Below are 22,528 nucleotides of genomic sequence, written 5' to 3' on the forward strand. Positions count from 1 at the left end.
TACAGCTGCAGCAAGACCTCCCTACTTTTATATTCAATCCCCCTCGCTATGAAGGCCAGCATCCCATTCGCCTTCCTGACCACCTGCTGCACCTGCAGGCTGGGTTTTTGCGACTCATGCACAAGGACCCCGAGGTCCCTCTGCACCGTCGCCTGCTGCAGTTTTTCGCCACGTAAGTAATAGTCCTTCCTACCATTCTTCCTACCAAAGTGGACCACCTCACACTTGCCAACATTAAATTCCATTTGCCATTTCCTGGCCCATTCGCCCAGCCTATCTAGATCCTTCTGCAGACTCTCCACACCCTCCGCACAATTTGCCTTTCCCCCAATCTTGGTGTCATCAGCAAATTTCGACACCCTGCACTCGGTTCCCTCCTCCAGATCATCTATATAAATGGTAAATAGCTGAGGCCCCAGCACCGACCCCTGGGGCACCCCACTAGTCACCAACCGCCAATCCGAATAGCACCCATTGACCCCCACTCTCTGCCTCCTATTTGACAACCAATCCTCTATCCACGCTAACACCCTACCCCCAACTCCATGTCCCCTGACCTTCTGCAATAACCTCTTGTGAGGTACCTTGTCAAACGCCTTCTGAAAATCCAGAAAGACCACATCCACCGGCTCTCCTCTATCCACTGCCCTAGACACATCCTCATAGAACTCCAGTAAATTTGTCAGACACGACTTCCCTTTAATGAAACCGTGTTGCGTCCGCCCTATCAAGCAATTCCCTTCAAGATGCCTCGCAATTTCCTGCTTAATGACGGATTCTAACATTTTACCTACCACAGACGTTAAACTAACCGGCCTATAATTCCCCGCCTTTTGCCTGGCACCCTTCTTAAACAACGGCGTAACATTAGCCGTTTTCCAATCTTCCGGCACTTCCCCGGAATCCAGCGACGTCTGGAAAATAACCACCAAGGCATCCACTATCACCTCCGCCATTTCTTTCAGAACCCTCGGATGCATTCCATCCGGTCCTGGGGACTTGTCCACAATCAGCCCCTCCAGTCTGTCGAGCACCACCTCTCTAGTAACAGTAATGTCATTAAGACCCTCCATTCCTACCACCTTTCCATCGCTAACACCCGGCAAATTATTCACGTCCTCCTCCGTGAAGACAGAAACAAAAAAGTTATTCAAGACCTTAGCCATATCCCCATCCCCTACCACTAGCTCCCCTTTCTCATCCTCTAAAGGACCAACGTTCACCCTAGCCAGCCTCTTCCTTTTTATATATTTATAAAAACTCTTGCTATCCTTTTTTATATTAAGTGCTAGCCCAGCCTCATAGCTTCTCCTACCCTCCTTTATCAACTTCTTTGTCAATCTTTGTTGACATTTAAACCTTTCCCAATCCTCTTCTCGCCCACTGCTCTTAGCTACTCTAAATTCCTCCGCTTTTAATTTAACACTTTCCTTCACCTCCTTCGTTATCCACGGCTTATTACCTCTCTTCCTACTGTCCTTTTTAACCATCGGAATAAATTTCTGCTGAGCACCAAGAAAGATCTCCTTAAAGATCCTCCACTGCTCCTCAGCAGACCTACCTTCCAACGCGCTCCCCCAGTCCACATTCGCCAATTCTTCTCTCATCCTACCATACTCCCCTCTATTCAAACAAAGGACGCGTGTCCGGGAACCCACTTTCTCCTCCTCCATCTGCACCAGAAACTCCACCATACAATGATCACTCTCTCCAAGAGGATCCTTCACCGCAAGGTCCCTAATTCTACCCGCCTCATTACATAGCACCAGATCCAAGATAGCTCGCTCCCTCGTCGGCTCCAACACACACTGTTCAAGGAAATTATCCCGGCAGCATTCCAAGAACTCCTCCTCGAGCCCACCTCGTCCAAAATGGGTCGACCAATCAATATGCAGATTGAAATCTCCCATAACTACTGCCGTCCCATTCCTGCACGCCGCACTTATTTGCGTGTTAACAGCCCGCCCCACCTCCAGATCATTATTCGGGGGCCTATAGACGACACCCACCAGCGTCTTCCTCCCTTTGCTGTTCCTAAACTCCACCCACAACGATTCCACGTTCTGCTCTTTGGCTCCGATATCATCCCTTGCTACCACCTTGATACTATCCTTAATCAGCAGAGCTACGCCACCCCCTCTTTCCTCCTGCCTATCCTTCCTAAACACTTGATAGCCCTGTACATTCATCTCCCAGTCCCTGTCACCTTGCAGCCACGTCTCTGTAATGGCCACCAGATCGTATCCATTTGTGTCGATTGCACCTCAATATGCCAACATCTTCATGCACAGGTTCGAACAAGACTTCTTCACTGCACAGAATCTTCAACCGATGCTGTACACTAGATACATCGATGACATTTTCTTCCTTTGGCCTCATGGTGAACAATCACTGAAACAACTATATGATGATATCAACAAATTCCACCCCACCATCAGACTCACCATGGACTATTCCCCAGAATCAGTTGCATTCTTGGACACACGCATCTCCATTAAGGACAGTCACCTCAGCACCTCACTGTACCGCAAGCCCACAGACAATCTCACAATGCTCCACTTCTCCAGTTTCCACCCTAAACATGTTAAAGAAGCCATTCCCTATGGACAAGCCCTCCGTATACACAGGATTTGCTCAGATGAGGAGGATCGTGACAGACACCGCCAGACCCTGAAAGATGCCCTCGTAAGAACAGGATATGGTGCTCGACTCATAGATCGGCAGTTCCGATGCGCCACAGCGAAAAACCGCACCGATCTCCTCAGAAGACAAACACGGGACACAGTGGACAGAGTACCCTTCGTCGTCCAGTACTTCCCCGGAGCAGAGAAGCTACGACATCTTCTCCGGAGTCTTCAACATATCATTGATGAAGACGAACATCTCGCCAGGGCTATCCCCACACCCCCACTTCTTGCTTTCAGACAACCACACAACCTCAAACAGACCATTGTTCGCAGCAAACTACCCAGCCTTCAGGAGAACAGTGACCACAATACCACACAACCCTGCCACAGCAACCTCTGCAAGACATGCCGGATCATCGACATGGATACCATCATCACATGTGAGAATACCGTCCACCAGGTACATGGTAAATACTCTTGCAACTCGGCCAACATTGTCTACCTGATACGTTGCAAGAAAGGATGTCCCGAAGCATGGTACATTGGGGAGATCATGCAGACGCTACGACAACGGATGAATGAACATCGCTCGACAGTCACCAGGCAAGACTGTTCCCTTCCTGTTGGCGAACACTTCAGTGGTCACGGGCATTCAGCCGCTGACCTTCGGGTAAGCATTCTCCAAGGCGGCCTTCACGACACACGACAGCGCAGAGTCGCTGAACAGAGACTGATAGCCAAGTTCCGCACACATGAGGACGGTCTCAACAGGGATCTTGGGTTCATGTCGCACTATCTGTAACCCCCGTGACTTGCCTGGGTTTGCAAAACCTCACTCACTGTACTGTCTGGAGACAATACACATCTCTTTAAACTGTGATCAGTGCTCCTTCCACTCACATTATCAGCCACCTCAGGTCTTGAACAGCAGGTTAGGTGTAAAGATTCGCATTCTAATCAGTAATCGCTAAACTGTCTGTGCTTTATATGCTCTGTCTGAGGCCAGAACTCTCCATTCACCTGACGAAGAGGGTGCCAGGGACACACCCAGAGATCGGTGTGGTAGCACCTGATTGGACTCTTATCAATCAGGGTGATCAAGTCCTGATCGATTGATTGGCAATGGCCAAAAAAAGGGCGTGAAACCAAACGGGGTATAAAGGGTGCTGCACAACCAGGAATCTCTCTCTCTCTGATCCCACGAACAAGCTGCAACAATGGTGAACATCGCCAGCAAGAGGAGAGCCACCACACCCGAGAAGGAAGAAAGAGAGACTACAGCCAGAATGCCAGACCAGAGCAAAGGACCAAACTACACAGACAACTACCAAGACCAGCATACAGATAAAGGCCAGTATCTGTTTGGGTATTTGTCAGTCACACACAATTAAGTCAAGGTCTTGTATTGTACTTGAATTCTAGTATTTTCTGTAAGATAACTTATTGTTGGTCGGGTGGGTGATTATTGATTGTGTGGGTTTAAATAAATATTGTTTGTACTAATAAGACGTCTACTCAAAGTTATTTGTCCACCGTATAAGGGTTAAAACAGGCTGATTTTTACAACATTTGGTGTCCCTGGGTGGGCATCGATAAGAAGTAACTTTGTTGCTCTGATATCGAACCCCACAGACTTTAAATTGAATGGTTATTTAAAACTCAGAGCCAACAGGTGTGAACTCCTTATTGGATAAATAATTGCTTTCGGGAAATTGTTTATTGTGCATGTATTGTTACTAACAAGGAGGATAGGGTAAACTCTGTAGGTTTGTATTAGAACCCAGAGGGATTAGGACCGGAACATAGCATAAAGCCGTACCCGCAGTCCGATCGCCTCCCTACCCCTTGTCATTAAATATAGAATGGCAGAGAAGTGTCCCATATGGGAAAAAAAAATCAGAGAATATATTAAGACGAAAGGGTGGCCCCTATGGGCAGAATCTTGTGCCAATACTGAGACGGGACCGGGATCCCTAGGGCAGAAGTATTGGGATGATCTAAGGAAGGTTCAGGGAAAACAGGCAAACAAATATGAGAAACAGATTGCTATTGTGAGCTGCTTCGGACAGCTGCTAGGTACAGAAAAGGAGTTAAGCACAGTTCGTAAGGAACTGGAGGAATCAAAACAGGCACAGGTGAAAAAGGAGGAGGAGATTAAGAGACTAAAGGAACAGCAGCAGGAGAGGATAGAACAGATAAAAGCCGAAAAGGACGGAGAGATACGTAAGGCACTGGAGGAATCAAAACAGGCACAGGTGGAAAAGGAGGAGGAGATCAAGAGACTAAAGGAACAGCAGCAGGAGAGGATAGAACAGATAAAAGCTGAAAAGGACAGACAGATAGATGAATTAAGGTGAACTAACCAGGCAAATTTATTACATCTGGGCAATTTCCAAACCCAGTATGAGAGAGCCTACCAAGATGCCCAGCGTGCTGTCTTGGTCAGAGACGAAGCTGAGCAGGCAGTAGCACGATTGGAAGCTAAGTGCACTGATCTGCAGGCTGCTATAAAAGCTCTACATCAAGCCAGTAAAGAACAGAGACAGGCAACTGCTGACCACTCAAAATGCCAACGAGAAATCTCAAGGCTGGAATCCCTATTATCAGTTCAAAATGGATTTATGTGTGCCTTCGGGACAGAAGAGGAAAAGGGGATAGAGAGTGCAGACTGGGGAGAGTTAAAGGAGAATGCTAGAATTTAAGTTATGCAAACCGAGGGTTGGGGTCCACCACCGCCTTTCCCAGGGGAGGTCATACCCACGGCACCCCCAGATGTACCTCCAGTACCAATGTACCCTGTGACAACTGAACGTCGGACAGGAGGGGGTCAGGACTCAGCTGTTACATACACGACTCCATTTACAGTGGCACAATTGGCTGAGATTGCAAATAAAATCACAACTTTTGAGCCATCGGCTGACCCATACAGTTTCTTTGAGGATGTTAGGCAGCAAAAGATAATGCATGGGCTAGATGAGAGAGAGGAGGTGAAGCTGATAGTCATGTGCTTAAGCAAGTCTGTACGGTCTGCCCTGCCAGCCCCTCAAAATGTTGGGGAAGGGACATTAAACGAAATTAAGGAAGCGATATTGACTGCGATAGGATTTAATAAAGGGGATCCTGTAGATGGGTTAAATAAATGCAGACAGAGGAAAGGGGAACATCTGACTGCCTTTGCCAGTCGTTTGTGGATCCACTTCACAGGAGTATATGGGGAATTAGATTGGACTAGATTAAATGAAGCTGATTCATCCAAATGGGCTAGGACATTAGTGTTGCATGCTACAGAGGAAGGTAAGAAAGCCTGTGCTAATTTTGACCCTGCAGAAACCACACACAATGAAGCGTGGGTTCTCCGACGCTTAGCTCGAATCTGGGAACAGGAAGTTCTGGGAGCCCCAACGTCACGGCCAGAAAAGGAGGCAAAAATGCTTCCGATGAGGGCTCGTCAGGGTCCAGTATGGAGAAACAAAGGTAGAGGGAATCACCAATACCAGAGAGGTACCCGTCTACCTTACACAGCAGCCCCAGGGAGAGATAGAGGGACATGTTTTAATTGTGGGCAGTCGGGACACTTTGCCCGAGATTGTAGGGCACCAAATTTCAGAAGACCAGCAAACCCTGCACACCCATACAACCCTGCTGATCACCGACACAGGGGACCACGAGGCCACACAGAACATAGGCCCAATCCCCGACACCGAGAACGATATAGAGCTGAGCCCAGAGGCCCACGCCCACAAGTACAGTGTTACACCTGTGGGCAACCCAACCATTTTGCCCAGGACTGTAGGGCACCACCCAACTACCCCACATGACCATCTCAGAGGTTCTTACGATGGACCCCAACCCATGTGCCTCGCAGGACCGGCCCGACAAGCAGCTACAACCCCCACCCAGTATCCCCAGGACCAACAGATACACCCACGGTCCCCGCTCCAATTTACAGAGCTTCAGGAATAAAACCATGGCCCGGGCACCCCGACGAAGAGGATGGGGAACCCGCAAACCTTACCCCCATGGCACCCCTGGTACCAGGACTCCCAGAACCGTTTGACCCGGCGCTCACTACCAGGGATGGTACCTGGCAGCCAAAGCCTGCCCAAGTAAGGTCCCTTCACTCAGGAAGAACCAGGACATCACAGTCCAGATTGTAAATAGCTTTATCCGTCCACTCCACGCATCACCCAATTGACATTCTATTTTCACGTTCTGCAAATTCCTCACCCCACTCAACCCCATTAAACACTGATTGCCAACCAACCCTTCGTATGACACTATTGGGCCTTTATTATTCATTTACTTATTTCTTTGTTTTTTTTGGAAAAAGTTGGGGGGTAGTCATACGACATTCTTGTAATGAAATTGGAAAGAGAATCAGATATTAATAAGAATTAACAGGTGCTACCTTGATCTCCCCTAGAATGAACAACATACTTCTCTGCTATCTGGGATTCCTCGTCTCAGACCGAACCACAGACACCACCTCAACCAAAGACCAGAAGAGCAGCCTACGATACCCTGGATATATGTGGTTCATCCCACCAGAAGCAGGAAAATACATACCAGCCAGAGTGGGCCTCATTCAACTAATAGACATTCATAAGAGGGAGAGGATAGATGTGCATGCCACTGACGAGCTCCAAAAGACTCAAGGGGAGAACCATGAGAAATATGATACAAGTTTAAACCTCCTGCCAGAGGAATTGAACCTGATTCGGGCAAAATTGGCTACAACCCACAGAACCTTCACCAAAGTAGTACAGCAGACCCGAGAGGTAAAAAAAGAGGATTAAGGAAATCAAAGTCACCACTTGGTGGGATGACCTTTGGAACTGGGGCTCAAACATCCAAATCCATCCATTTGTTCGCTTAATGTCACACCTGGCCGTAGTATTAATTTTGTTTACCCTAGTATATCTGATCATCCTCACAGTCCAATTCAGCCGATGGAAAAAGAGGATGACCCGGAGGCAGAATGTAGGGTTCGCCCTTGAATCATGGCCTCCTCTAATTCAGTAGAACAATGTTTATAGGCAGGCTGCCATTTTACCATTTATATTAATGAGCCATTAGAAATTCTACTACCAAAATGTGTCTCAGATATGCGAATACTTTATTCTAATGTTTGTTTAAATGTTGGTTTATAATTAATTTATTTGTTTGGTGTTTGGAATATCTGATTGTCTGTATTTGTGGGTAACTAGCTTATTGTAATAATGGGGTTTAGAATATGTGGTTGTTTATATTTGTATTGTAGACTGTTGTCTGTAGCCTCTGGAATATGTTGTAGGGATGCATTATTACTGTACATGTCAATACCTGGGCCTTGCTTGACTGTTGAGTGACTGGGGAATTCCTGACAGATATTGGTCCTGAGTTTGTGATCCATCATGCTTCGCGTTCAGGATCAAAGGGGGGAATGTAGCCAAACAAGCCAACTAAAATGGCGTTTTGTAAAGCACTCGGATAACTGGGCAAGAAACTAAACTGACAGGCTGCAGTTTAAAGACAGACAAACAGGCTGCAACCCTGATGAGTGAATACACAGGATATGGGCCATCTCCAGGTTGAAAGAGACTTTCTGATCACACTGGGTTGTGTGCCAGACGTAAAGGCACCATGAATCCTTATTTAGGAGGAAGGTATGTGACCTATGTGCCTACAACACATACAGGCATGGCCGCCAGGGACACACCCAGAGATCGGTGTGGTAGCACCTGATTGGACTCTTATCAATCAGGGTGATCAAGTCCTGATCGATTGATTGGCAATAGCCAAAAAAAGGGCGTGAAACCAAACGGGGTATAAAGGGTGCTGCACAACCAGGAATCTCCCTCTCTCTGATCCCACGAACAAGCTGCAACAATGGTGAACATCACCAGCAAGAGGAGAGCCACCACACCCGAGAAGGAAGAAAGAGAGACTACAGCCAGAATGCCAGACCAGAGCAAAGGACCAAACTACACAGACAACTACCAAGACCAGCATACAGATAAAGGCCAGTATCTGTTTGGGTATTTGTCAGTCACACACAATTAAGTCAAGGTCTTGTACTTGAATTCTAGTATTTTCTGTAAGATAACTTATTGTTGGTCGGGTGGGTGATTATTGATTGTGTGGGTTTAAATAAATATTGTTTGTACTAATAAGACATCTACGCAAAGTTATTTGTCCACCGTATAAGGGTTAAAACAGGCTGATTTTTACAACACTGGATACTAGATTCATTGTTAAAAGTGGAGCAGAGGCTTTCTTTAAAAGTCTCATTTGCAAAACTTGTGTTGAGTTTTGGAATGCAAACCACTAACGAAAAGTATTAATCTGAAAGAAGATTTTTAAGTGTGCTTTGGGAATGGAGTTTAGAAACTCTCATGTGACAATCATCTTGGGGAATTCGGAGGAGAAATCCAAGGATACTAATTGGGTTCAGAGGGGAGTATGTTTTTGACTCCAGCCAATGTGTGTGCTTAAAGGGACTGTGCGTTACTGATAGTATTGAAATTTAAGATCTGCTTTGTAATCTGTGCTAACCTTAAAACCTGTGCATAGTTGTGAAGCCAAGGGGGGAGTAAATGAGTATGGTATCATTATCTTCATATTTAATAAATGTTTTTCTCGTTAGAAATAATTAGCAGAGCTGAGACTTTGTTCCTTCACATTTTATAAAAGTAAAAGCTCGGGACTTTTGAGCCAGGGTTCCATTCTGGAATCTTCCTGTCTAGTTATATCAACTGGGATTATAATAGTCCCGAAAGCCTGCTTCAGGCACAGGCCCCACAGACATCAATGAATGCTACAACCAGGTGGAAGATGCATGTCCAGAACAAAATGTATGCTGTATATCACCTGACATATTGGACAGGTTAGCACCTACCTTGAAAGCAGACACAGCATCAAATTTCTAGGTTACAGTAATATCATGCTGCTTCATCCAAGAGAATTCAGGAGTGAATTAATTAATTAATCTTAATGGAGACAGAATGCAATCATTTAAAACAAATTGATCTAAGGAATAATTTGTTTTTATATAGCATTTATATACACTTTCCACCTTCCCTCTCATAATTATGCATGGGTAAGAAGAGGAAGGCAGGAACAAATTGGCCATACTGGAAAATTCCCAAGCACCCCCATGAAGAGTTCTATTGTATAATCACCACTACCCCTCTCCATCTTGCAAACCAATAAAAAAGAATTTACTTTTTGGGGGATCCTATTCATCCTTGGAAGGGGTGGATAAGGGAAACAAAGGCAGAGAAACTATATCAGTTTGGAAAAGTTGGCTCCAATGGTCACGGCAGCAGTTAGAGAACCAGCCTTTTTTGCCCAAGCCTACGTTTCAGGTTTTCAATTCAGGCGGGGAGGTAATGAGTTCTGGCTGTATTGTTTTGCGCTCCAGCATTGCACAGCAGTGAATCATTGATTGGTCTTAAAATGTGTTTATTAGCTATGGTTTAATCATCACTAGGTATTTTCCCAGATTAGAAACTAGCATTTTAAAAACGTGAATTTTGAATGAAGCTTACCATAGTTTTATTTTAATTTCCATGGGTAATGCCCCAGTGGAAGTTAATATGATCAGTTCTGAGGTTTCCACTTGGCACCAACTTGGATGTTACAGTGCTCCCAAAAAATGGCATTTCTACCTTTCTTCCTGCATAGAAGCTTACATTTTGTTCAGTGATATGTAGGAAAAGGGCTGAAATCGGGAAGAGGAAACCGAGAAGGAATTATGGTTGCTAAGCCACATTTTATCACTCAGTGGCATTGCAGTACTTTGTTAATATTGGCAGTATAGTGAAATTGCTCATATTATGAAAAAAAAGGATTTTGGCTGCAGGCAGAATATGGTGCATTTGTTAGTGATCAATTTCTATTGGATTTTGAACAATTTATTCAAAAAGTATCTGACTTAAAATATACAAATTAGATCAATTCACCAGAAATCAAGCATTTAAAAATCCTGTAGTGCCTTGGTGTAAGAGTTATAAGGAATATAAAAATAAATAATTATTCAAAGTGTCTGCTTACAGGATCAAATTTAATTGTTGTGCAAAAGAACATTCCATGAGGATACTAAAAATGACCGGTCCAGTTGGATCTAGTTATATTCAGAGTCGCAACATTAAATCTTCAAACATTTTGATGAAAATTAACGTAATGACAATTGATACCATTGCTGAGACATTCCAATATTCATGACAAGTCTCCTTTAAACACAAAAAAAGTAGATCTCTTAACAAAAATTGCCAATATGTGTCAATGAAGTTTGGAGTTTCATTATCGAGTTCTAGAACGCTAATTTTGTCCTTCCTTGAAGCTAAACAAAAGGTTTTGGTTGAAAATACAAAAGATGTAACAAAAAGTCAAAGTCTCTTATCTACAGGCTTATGTTTACATATGATAACCAAACATTATAAACTTTTCCAATGCTTTTCATTTTAGTGAAAATTCAGCCATTTCAGATATTATCAAGCAAGGACAAAGACATATCTCCACCAACTAAAAGGCTCTTTAATGCTTAAGATATAGTTGTAAAACTTTTGTCATTCACACAACCAGCCAGCAGTATCATGAGATTAAGACCAGGCTAATCACTCAATTCTGAATAGTATTAATTTTTCATGTTTTAAAATTGTGTTTGAAATAATGGGAAAGATTCACCTCAGTGTTTTATGGAATTTTCTGAGAACAACATTTGTGGATCAAAGCCACAAGATATTTGAAAAAAAAATTTTTTTGACAGTGTACAGAAGTAAACAGATGATCTGCACAAAAAGAAGGCAGCATACTACCCTGTGTAAATTCAATACAATGAAAAGTAGCAGCAAATACCAAAATTATAACTCTTCCCTGTAGAAGCAAAATGGAGCATATTCATCCCGCTTGCACTGATGTGACAGCCATTTCACAAACAAAAGGGTTCTGGACCTGGTTGCTGTTTCAAACACAAAACGATTCTTAGTAGCCAATAATTTTATGATAATTAGTCAATGGTTCCTTCCTCCCTCATAGGTGGTATCTAAGTCATGTGTTTAGCATAATCCAGAACTATAGCTTATTTTCCTGCAACATTTATCAGAATTCATTACATACATAACCAGCTGTCAATATAAAAGTAAACAAAATAATCAATAACAATCTTCATACTATTAATGATAACTGTCTCATGGAATAGTCTGTTCATATATTTTTAAGAAAAAGAGCACATCAATGTTTTGAGCCATCAATGAATTCCAAGGAAACTTTTTTTAACTAGTTTACAAATAGCTATAAAACATGCAGCTTTTGCTGCAGCAGCCAATTTCAAAGAATCTATCAATTTAAAACATTTTTGACAGGGCTGACAATAGTCATAGAATCATAGAATTCATCTCAAAAAAACCGCTGGAAGTGGCAACTGAAGCAGCATTCAACATGGCATAATTTCATAGAATACATTTCAAGAACATTTTATTCCACAATTGAGGTTACCAATAGTTGTACACTTTACTTTTTTTTAAACAGATTCCATAAAATGTCAATAATAAATGTAATACTGGCATACAACCACTATCATGCATAAATAGAATACCTGCCCTTACTACCTAGTGTATTTTTCATTTCCAAATGCTGTCTAAAATAAGTTTTGAAAAAATTCAAGTGAATCTAGCCCAAATAAAGTAGTGATTGCTTAAATCAAGTCTCAAGATTACAACAGTTGTCTGAAATCTCTACTTACCATTGCAGAATGTTTCCAGTTACTATTACATAGGATTCCCTATTTGAGAATTAGTAGACTTGTACATATTAACAGTATATATTTATTGTACAGAAAAGTGTTCCGATGTGCCTTCATAGGAGAGTGATAGCTTCCTACTGCAGATCCCCAACACCTTTTATTCTTTCTTCCAGTGCTAAGATACTTTGGGGCTGAGCGTCATGGCAATTTTACCATCTTCTGACATGCAGATCTGTCAAGGATACTGAAAGATTTGCAAGGTTTGTTCTATCCTACACAGTCCTACAAAGACAAAGTTACTTTAGACGCTGAACAATGACCGCATTAAGTAACTTGGCTTCTTGCAAAGTCTGTTCTTCATCTATCAGTTCTTTATTTGGGAAAGTGGTCATCAATACAAAGGAGGAAGTAGCAAAGGTAGGACGATGTTGAATGATAAATTGACGAATATCACGAATTCTGTAAATAAAACAAAAACTTGTGATGAATGCACATTAAAGCCTCTTGACTGAGATTCAGAAATTCAGAAGGATTGAAAGAAAACAAGTATATCTTTGACCTCTAAAATAACCGCTGTATCATGATTGTTTAACATTGAGGGCAAAGCAATTAAACGAGGATTGCATACAGTCTCTGTTCACCTCCAAGACATGGATCTGAATTGTCAGAAAGATCCCCCTGCCATCTGTTAGGGTCTGAAATAAAATATGCATTGGCAATCCTAATGGATTTCAAAATGAATGGGTTCATTGCATAAAACTGTATCCTTTATATTCTACAGGATGCATGATATTGCATGTTAAAATATTATCTGCACTAATACTACTTGCACTGAATCCTCAAATTCATCATCTTTCAGGGTATGGATGTATTTTTTTTTCCCTTCTCACTCATCTTGTTACTCTGTCTCTGATAACTCATTTACCGTCTTAGCTCTGCAGTTTGATCAGTATGCAGGGTATTTCATATCAGTGAATTTGTGGTTGTCCACAGCTTTTGCACATCTTTTTCACTGTTGCATATTTGTGTGTTGCTGTTTCATTGCGTCAATCATGCTGCCCTTCTTTTGACTTAACTGAAGGCTAGCTGCTTGGGTAGTCAGCATCTTCATCTATCTACTTGTGACTTTATGTACTCTCACAGGATCTAAGGGCTGTAATATTGTGAGCTTTTCTTTTCCAATTAAATTTTTAGAATATCTGGGTGTGCAAAACACAAAATGAACTAATCTATCAGCTTTTCACCTGTTTCCTTGGATTTCTGTTTTCTGGAAGCATTCTTTTTACCTCAAGAAACTGACTGAGTGGAGATGTGCTGCATTTTTCAAAATCTTTGTCTAGGTTTCTACTGTTGTCCTCATCTTCCAGTTATTATTATGAAACCCTTTTATTCCCAAAAAAAGGACGTAGTTGACCCTTTCTCTTCACTGGTGCCTTTTAAAAAACTATTTGAATGTCATGCTGCATTTTTGTTCAAACCTCTCAAATGCCTCCATTACTTAATCAGCTTCCCAATTCATATGGGCTGCAGCTGAACATCATTGCTGTGGCAGCAGTCATTTCCATTTCACACAACTTGTTTAGGCAAAAGACTGTAAAATATCAAGCAGTGCTTCTCCTCTCGACAATCATTTGGATTTGATTTTGAATAAAATTCAACATTAAATAAATTTAAAATGTTCAAGTTTTATTCACACAGCTGTCACCATGTTTCCAGGGTGTGCGTTCTAAATAACATATTCCTGGTTCATGGAGATAGAAGCTTATCTAAATCAGCAGCTGCCTCTACTCATATGATTTTGATGAGACATGTGTCTGAAATCTGCAGTATGCAGATTAGACCAGATCTGAACACGTAGATTCATTTGGACAACAAGGGACCTAGTATGGTAACCCTTTAGGCATAGTCCCAGGACACAGGTGAGATAGGTGCCTCTGGAAGAGGCAAAGCATGAGATTATTAAAAGTAGACTTAATTGTGTGTAAAATGTGCAGAAATGCAATGGAACTGCTAAAGAACTATCACAGCTGTCAAAGATCTGTTAAAACTCATTGGAACTGTCAAAGGACTTAACATTTCTGGGCTTTATTTAAAAAAGTGTGGCATTAAATAAAAACAGTGCTTGATATTTCACTCGTCTTTTGCCTGAGGGCTATCATTATGTGAGTTATGCTGCACAACTGATATTACAACCAAATATTAGCACAGTGGAATGCCTGTCAAATGAGCAGTTTTATGTTTCATGTAGTTACCAAAAATATTTGTTTGTATAAGAGATTAATTGAAGAAATGCATTATAAGTTTTTAATTAAATAGCAATGTTATCAATAGACATTTTATGTCGTAATGGCTCGAGGTGTGCCTACAGTGGATATAAGGCGAGTTAGCATGGTGAAGGCAAAGGGCAGTGGCTGGGGAATGGGGTGGCATGAGTTAGCATAATAGCTGTAAAGGGTCATGGAAATGAGTGGAGGGAATAGGCTAAGGGACCATTGGGGATGAATAAATGAGTATGAGGTGGCATTGGGGATATGGGGGTGTAGTTAAGAGCACCATGGGGTGGCGTTTGGAATATAAGGGTGCATGGAATAGCTTTGCGAATGTGAGGGACCATGAGGATGGGTGGGCTGTCATGTGGTGGCATGGATAAAGCATGGGGAGTATGTGAGAGTGAGGGCTGAAAGGATGTTTTATGATTTGTTAAATTTAAAAATAGCAAACAAAGGGCCAGTACACAGAGTTTGGCTGGAACACTGTATTTGTATTTGTTCTGACGGTGGCGGGCCCCAACTCATGTGTGCTTCTCTACAACAAAAAGTCCAACCTTCTGGCCCTCTTTTCCCAGGTCTGAATCATAGACACAGAAAATGTTCCAACTCTGTGCTCCCAGCCCGCAAGTGAAAATCCAGGCTTAGCTATCACAGCTATTAGTATGCTTCTGCATACAAAGAACCACATGAAAAGTGGCACTGTGGTAACATCATAAAGTGAGAAGCATATCAAATCTTACCTGTGAGTTTGATTGAATTTCTGAACCAAACGACTGCCATCTGCTAGACGAACCTGAACATTAGTTGTTGGCTCAGAATCATTTACGTTCACAAAATTAACAAAATATTTGAACTCTTCCTCTGGAGAAGACGGTGTGCTAACTATGGTTGGAGTCGGGCTATACAAAGAGATAAAAGCAAATCAAAAATAATGATTGTCAACAGTACAGACATTTTATCATTTTGCTACAACTTGAGAAAAAAAATGGTAAAAACTGTATCTTTATCATTCATTTAAAATGCTTCAAACACTGATATTATTCTTTAAGTACCATCAATGACCACCTTGAGATCAATCTTACTTCATCCACCATCTTAAACATTCACTCTCTACATAATCAATGCACCATATCTGTGGTATTCTAACAATAAAACACACTGAAGAAACTCACTAAGATTTCTTTGAAAGCACCTCTGTGGGATCCTCGATATGGTTTGCCCCAGTTAAAATGCTTCACTTTACTGTACTTCTGCCGAATGTAACTAATTAGCTATGCTCTGAAGCTAATTTGGCCACATTTTAAAATTCAGCTTGGAATTCTGGGTTTAGTTTAAAATGTGGCTACATTTGAAAATGCACTGTTAAGCAGAAATGATTCTCGTCATAAACAAGCTTCATGGTTACAGATGTGAGATTTTTTTTTAAAAGTTACAGACATCGTTTGTACTGGTAATTTCATAACACAAGCAGTTATAATGCTCTGTAAAGCTATGTTTTCTGTTCAGTTGTTGCTTGAATGCTGTACAAGCTTTTGAGACAAGATCTATCTCTCTCTCTCTTACCTGATCTCTTCTGCTTTCTGTAAAATGCTAATTATAAAGGATGCTTAATAAAGAAGTTTCTACTTCAAACCAGTCATGCTCAAGTTTATTCTGAAGAAGAAAATAACCTACACCTCCCAAGCCTCCAACTTCTACTACCCAGAAGGGCAAGGGCAGCAGGCACACTGAAACATCAGGACCTCCAAGTCACATATTTTCCGGATTTGGAAACATTTGATGAAATTCTGGAGCTTCGTTTATCTAACAGTATTGTGGCAGTAGCTTCACCATGTGGCCTGCAGCAGGTCAAGAAGGTGGCTCACTGCCACCTTCTCAATGGTGATTAGGGATGGGCAGTAAGTGCTGGCCTTGCCAGCAACCCCCACATTCCATGGATGAATGAATGAAACGATTGCTGTCCAGAATAGATAATGTTCTACTCTCACGTCCACCAATACTTCTTTTTGCTAGATATTAGAAGCTATGAAATATCAGAGAAGCAGGACACTCTGGTTGGTGGTTTACCTTCCTTTGCAAAGGTTGAAATCTGTCTACTATGACACCAATGGTAACAAAGGGATGGCTACTGTATAAAATTCAGAAAAGGCAAGGTTAAAGGTATATCAAGCCATCAAAAAACACTTAGAATTTTGCAGCAGTGAATGGGTTATTGAACTTTGTAGAACTTGGAAAATGGTAAAAAGTATTGTACAATTGCTGCTGCAGCTTGTTTTCATGTTTCTCAGATAGTCACAATATTTGTTGTCATGTGCTCAGACAAAGATACTGCAGCCGTCCTTGCTGTTGTACATAAGTTTATGATAGTCCGCTCAGAAATGTAGCTGACCCAGCTTATAGTTGAGTCTTTAATTTTGTTGTCTTTCGCCTAACATAGTGAAGCGTGCATGTCCTAAATATATTCATATATATATACGTTATACAGTACTCCAGCTGCGGCCTCACCAGTGCCCTATACAGCTGCATCAAGACCTCTCTATTTTTACATTCAATCCCCCTCGCGATGAAGGCCAGCATCCCATTCGCCTTCCTGACCACCTGCTGCACCTGCAGGCTGGGTTTTTGCGACTCATGCACAAGGACCCCGAGGTCCCTCTGCACTGTCGCCTGCTGCAGTTTTTCGCCACGTAAGAAATAGTCCTTCCTACCATTATTCCTACCAAAGTGGACCACCTCGCAATTGCCAACATTAAATTCCATTTGCCAGTTCCTGGCCCATTCGCCCAGCCTATCTAGATCCTTCTGCAGACTCTCCACACCCTCCGCGCAATTTGCCGTTCCACCAATCTTGATGTTATCAGCAAATTTCGACACCATACACTCGCTTCCCTCCTCCAGATCATCTATATAAATGGTAAATAGCTGAGGCCCCAGCACCGACCCCTGGGGCACTCCACTAGTCACCAACCGCCAATCCGAATAGCACCCATTGACCCCCACTCTCTGCCTCTTATTTGACAGCCAACCCTCTATCCACGCTAACACCCTACCCCCAACTCCATGCCCCCTTACCTTCTGCAATAACCTCTTGTGAGGTACCTTGTCAAACGCCTTCTGAAAATCAAGAAAGACCACGTCCACCGGCTTTCCTCTATCCACCGCCCTAGACACATCCTCATAGAACTCCAATAAATTTGTCAGACACGACTTCCCCTTAACAAAACCGTGCTGCGTCTGCTCTATCAAGCAATTCCCCTCAAGATGCCTCGCTATTTCCTCCTTGATGACGGATTCTAACATTTTACCTACAACAGACGTTAAACTAACCGGCCTATAATTCCCTGCCTTTTGCCTGGCACCCTTCTTAAACAACGGTGTAACATTAGCTGTTTTCCAATCTTCCAGCACTTCCCCGGAATCCAGCGACGTTTGGAAAATAACCACCAAGGCATCCACTATCACCTCCGCCATTTCTTTCAGAACCCTTGGATGCATTCCATCCGGTCCTGGCGACTTGTCCACAATCAGTCCCTCCAGTCTGTCGAGCACCGTCTCTCTAGTAACAATAATGTCATTGAGACCCTCCTGTCCTACCAACTTTCCATCGCTAACACCCAACAAATTATTCACGTCCTCCTCCGTGAAGGCGAAACAAAAAAGTTATTCAAGGCCTCAGCCATTTCCCCATCCCCTGCCACTAAGTCCCCCCTCTCATCCTCTAAGGGCCCAACGTTCACCCTAGCCAGCCTCTTCCTTTTTATATATTTATAAAAACTCTTGCTATCCCTTTTTATATTAAGCGCTAGCCCAGCTTCATAGTTTATCCTACCCTTCTTTATCAACTTCTTTGTCAATCTTTGTTGACTTTTAAACCTCTCCCAATCCACTTCTCGCCCACTACTCTTAGCTACTCTAAGCGCCTCCGCTTTTAATTTAACACTTTCCTTCACCTCCTTCATTATCCATGGCTTATTACCTCTCCTCCTATGGTCCTTTTTAACCATCAGAATAAATTTCTGCTGAGCACCAAGAAAGATCTCCTTAAAGATCCTCCACTGCTCTTCAGCAGACCTATCTTCCAACGCGCTCCCCCAGTCAACATTTGCCAATTCTTCTCTCATCCTTCCGTACTCCCCTCTGTTCAAGTTTTGGTCTCCGTACTTACGCAAGGATATTTTGGCCTCGGAGGGAATGCAGAGGAGGTTTACTAGGCTGATGCTGGAGTTGGGGGGTTGAGCTATGAGGAGAGGCTGAATAAACTAGGTTTGTACTCGTTAGAGTTTAGAAGAATGAGGGGAGATCTCATTGAGACATATAAGATGATGAATGGGATGGATAGGATAGAGGTGGAGAGACTCTTCCCGCTCAAAGGACAGTAGGACCAGCCTCAAGATAAAGGGGGGAGGTTTAGAACGGAGTTGAGGAGGAACTTCTTCACTCAAAGGGTGGTGAATCTCTGGAATTCTCTGCCCGTTGAAGTGGTGGAGGCTGCCTCGCTAAATATTTTTAAGACGCGGGTTGATGGGTTTTTGATAAGCGAGGGGATTAAGGGTTATGGGGAGAGGGCGGGAATGTGGAACTGAGCCACGACAGATCAGCCATGATCTTACTGAATGGCGGGGCAGGCTTGAAGGGCTAGATGGCCTACTCCTGCTCCTATTTCTTATATTCTTATATACTGTTTATGTGTCATGCACCAACATACTATACATATTATATGTTATACAACTTGTGAGCATAGGTTGTTATACCAGCCCATTAATTTTAACTTGACTTGTCGGCCTGTATGTTAGCTAAAGACTAATCACACACGTCAATTGCAGCCTTGAGATAACCATGAAGAAATGCCATGGAAGCCATGTTCCCCACAATGGAGGACAACCCACAACCTGGGAACCTGCTGAGAATGAGAAGATGCGTACGTGACGGCGGGGGTGGGGGGGGGTTTATAAATATGTGCTCTTAACTTGTGTTCGGAGAGATGCCTGGGGAACTGCTGTTAGGTGCCAGGTGTATCTCCCAAAAGCTTTTGAATAAACTGCTATACTTGGACTCGCAATTAGTCTCAGAGGTATCTTTACCTACAACAAATTTATTGCCCAGCAAGCCATCAAATGATTTTAAAGGGCCTTTTTACCCAAAATTATCTTGTAATCTTAAAGAAATTCCAGATTTGACCCTTTATTTAAAAATGTGAACTGTACATTTCTTTCAAGGATAAGAAGCTTATGTAGCTTCATTGTCCAAAGAGTGACTGTTGGATGCTTAGAACCAGCAAACATCTATTTAAGGTTTGAGGACATTTACAAGTGCCAAATCTAATATGTGGACCAACAATTCATCCCCTACCTCCCCAGTTTTTGTCCATCTCCAGAAAATGCCTTGAACTTCAATTTGTGTTTCAAATATTCTTCACTTCTATGATCCTCCATATCCAAACTGACTTGATTTCCATGAACCAATTTTTGTAGTTCAACAGGGATCTCCCTAGATGGAACAATGCACACGAAAACACAATATAATTGAAATATCATTTAAATAACGGACTTGTGTGTAAAGATAAAAGCGCATAAGTGAAGAGGAAAAAAAGGCGGCAATGAGGTGTATAGGAGAGAAATAAGAATGAAGGGGCAGGACAGTGGAGGAACAGTTCAGGTCATGGGAGTAAATTTAAAATAGCCACAAGAATCAACATGCACAAGAGAGACAAATGGCATGCAATAATAGAGGTAGACTTGGCAAAGTGCATACACAAGATACAAACAGAACATACAAATAAGAGTTAACACATGCAAGGCAGAGGCTATCAAATTTCACAAGTCTTTCTGTTCTGAATAACTTTCTATCCCATGTTTGAGCCTATTGCAAAATAACACGTCATCGAAAACACATCGGTAAATTTATTTGCAAAAAAATTTTAGATCACCTTATATAAGAAAAGTATTAATAACATCTTACCCTCTGCTAACGGATTCCAAAAACTCAGCATTTGTAGGGTCTGTGTAGGTTCGAAGTTCTCCATCATCCAAGCTAAAGCCATTTTTCCACAGTTTCAGCAAAATCTGCACCTATCAAAAATCATGAATATATTTCCCACAAGTTAATTGGAAAATAACACTGGGCTCTCCAAATGCCTAGTTGATAAAACAGTCTGTTCATCAGGATCTCTTTTTTACTTAAAAACAGAAGTAAATAACCTGAATTAACTTTGTTTTTTTTGGCGAAGGTCAAGCATCAGATCAGACCCAAGATCAGGCGTAAAGCCTTTTCTTGTCAGCTTGAATCTTTTATGTCTCTCTTGTGGGGGACAATGAATTGGATACAATTTGAATTGGTTTTTGGAACAAGCAAGGAGATGGATTTGTGTTAGCCAACTTTAAGAATGGAGTAACATTTAAAAAAGATAAAACCAACCCAGATACCACATATGAATTCAAAAGCTAAATTAAATCTTACTGTACCAAACCATTTTACTATTTATTCCTTTGCAAATTAAATGCTTAGCTGTAAACTTTTAAATGAATCACACTTAAGTAGTTGAGAGTTAATTCATCTAATACATTCCATTATACTGTAGTAAAAGGGTATGGGGTAGACAACATTTTAAAAAAAAAATCACAAATTAGATTGTGAAACGTGTCAGGAACACCTAAATATATTCATTCCTGTAATTCCCTGTACAGCAATGAATTATCATCCATTACGTCATGTCACTTTTGCAATCTGCCCATTTGAAACTGGATAAAGTTGATCCCCATTTCAGCAACATCAGTATGTGACACCAAAGAGAACAGCAAACCTTTCCTAAAATAATAAATGTTGCATATTCTTTAACAATAGATCATCAAATCCTTAGTGTAGAAGGAGGCTGTTCAATCCATTAAGCCTGCGCCAATAACAATCCCCTCCAGACCCTATCCTCACAATCCCACATATTTATCCTGGTAGTCCCCTGACATTAAAGGATAATTCGGCATAGGCAATCCCACTAACCTGCAAGTCTTCTGAGTGTGAGGGGAAACTGGAACAGCCAGAGGGATCAACACAGACAAGGGCAGAATGTGCAAACTCCACACAGACAGTGACCTGAGGCCAGAATTGGCGCTGTGAGACATCAGTGTTAACCACGCCCAAATATTAAAAGACAAAACACACTGGCCCAGATTTTGCTCAGTAAGAAGTCTCACAACACCAGGTTAAAGTTCAATAGGTTTTTTGGCAGTAAATGCAACGAGCTTTCAGAGTGCTCCTTCGTCAGGTGAGCAGCGCTCCGAAAGCTAGTGGTGTTTACTACCAAATAAACCTGTTGGACTTAACCTGGTGTTGTGAGACTTCTTACTGTGTTTACCTGAGTCCAATGCCGGCATCTCCAGATTTTGCTGTCAGTGACAAGGAACAGCATTTGCCATTCACTTCATTAAAAGTCTGATTACCAAAAATCTCTGCTCAAAAACTCACAAAAGCTTTTGAGCAGACACTTTTGGTAAGCAGAATTTGCAGTCAGCCTTCAGTTTCAGGTTGCGGGGCTAGGTTAGGTACCCAGAGGTGGGCATCTGATGGCAGGCCAGGGTGCCAGCTCTGGTGGGTCTCAATGCCTGTCTGGATGCAAGAGCTGGCAATGGCTGTCTTTTGGAGGAATCTACATCCCCTTCTCCGACATTCACAATGCCAAATCTATTTTTTAATTTCATTGCAAAAAAACTTGGAGCGCCACATGTTGAAACTTCCTCTCTGTTACTTGCCTTCCATTACAGTCTGCTGCACCAAACTGATTTGCCCCTCCAGATTCAAGAGCTTGCCCTGTGCCCAGAATCTGTCTCCAAGGCAATTGAGGAGGGTCCATGAAAATGAAAATGAATGACTGTTCTCCATCATCCCTGGGCTGGTTTCAAGCCCTGAAATCAGTC

At 42.3% G+C, this 22,528-nt stretch overlaps 1 protein-coding gene across 1 annotated transcript in view; it reads right to left on the reverse strand.

Annotated features, from left to right (window-relative positions):
* Positions 1-10,580: 10,580 nt before the first annotated feature.
* The window catches only part of LOC145346655 (NSFL1 cofactor p47-like), a 36,423-nt gene continuing 24,475 nt past the window's right edge, over positions 10,581-22,528 (reverse strand). The window contains exons 6-9 of the mRNA XM_080194196.1: positions 20,580-20,689; positions 19,971-20,108; positions 15,362-15,520; positions 10,581-12,810 (exon numbers count right to left, since the gene is read on the reverse strand). Coding sequence (XP_080050322.1) covers positions 12,648-12,810; positions 15,362-15,520; positions 19,971-20,108; positions 20,580-20,689 — 570 coding nt within the window. The 3' untranslated portion in view covers positions 10,581-12,647. The remainder of the gene's footprint in view (positions 12,811-15,361; positions 15,521-19,970; positions 20,109-20,579; positions 20,690-22,528) is intronic.

This window comes from Carcharhinus amblyrhynchos, chromosome 8 (genome assembly GCF_965287045.1).
Source record: "Carcharhinus amblyrhynchos chromosome 8, sCarAmb.v2.hapA, whole genome shotgun sequence".
Lineage (NCBI taxonomy): Eukaryota > Metazoa > Chordata > Chondrichthyes > Carcharhiniformes > Carcharhinidae > Carcharhinus > Carcharhinus amblyrhynchos.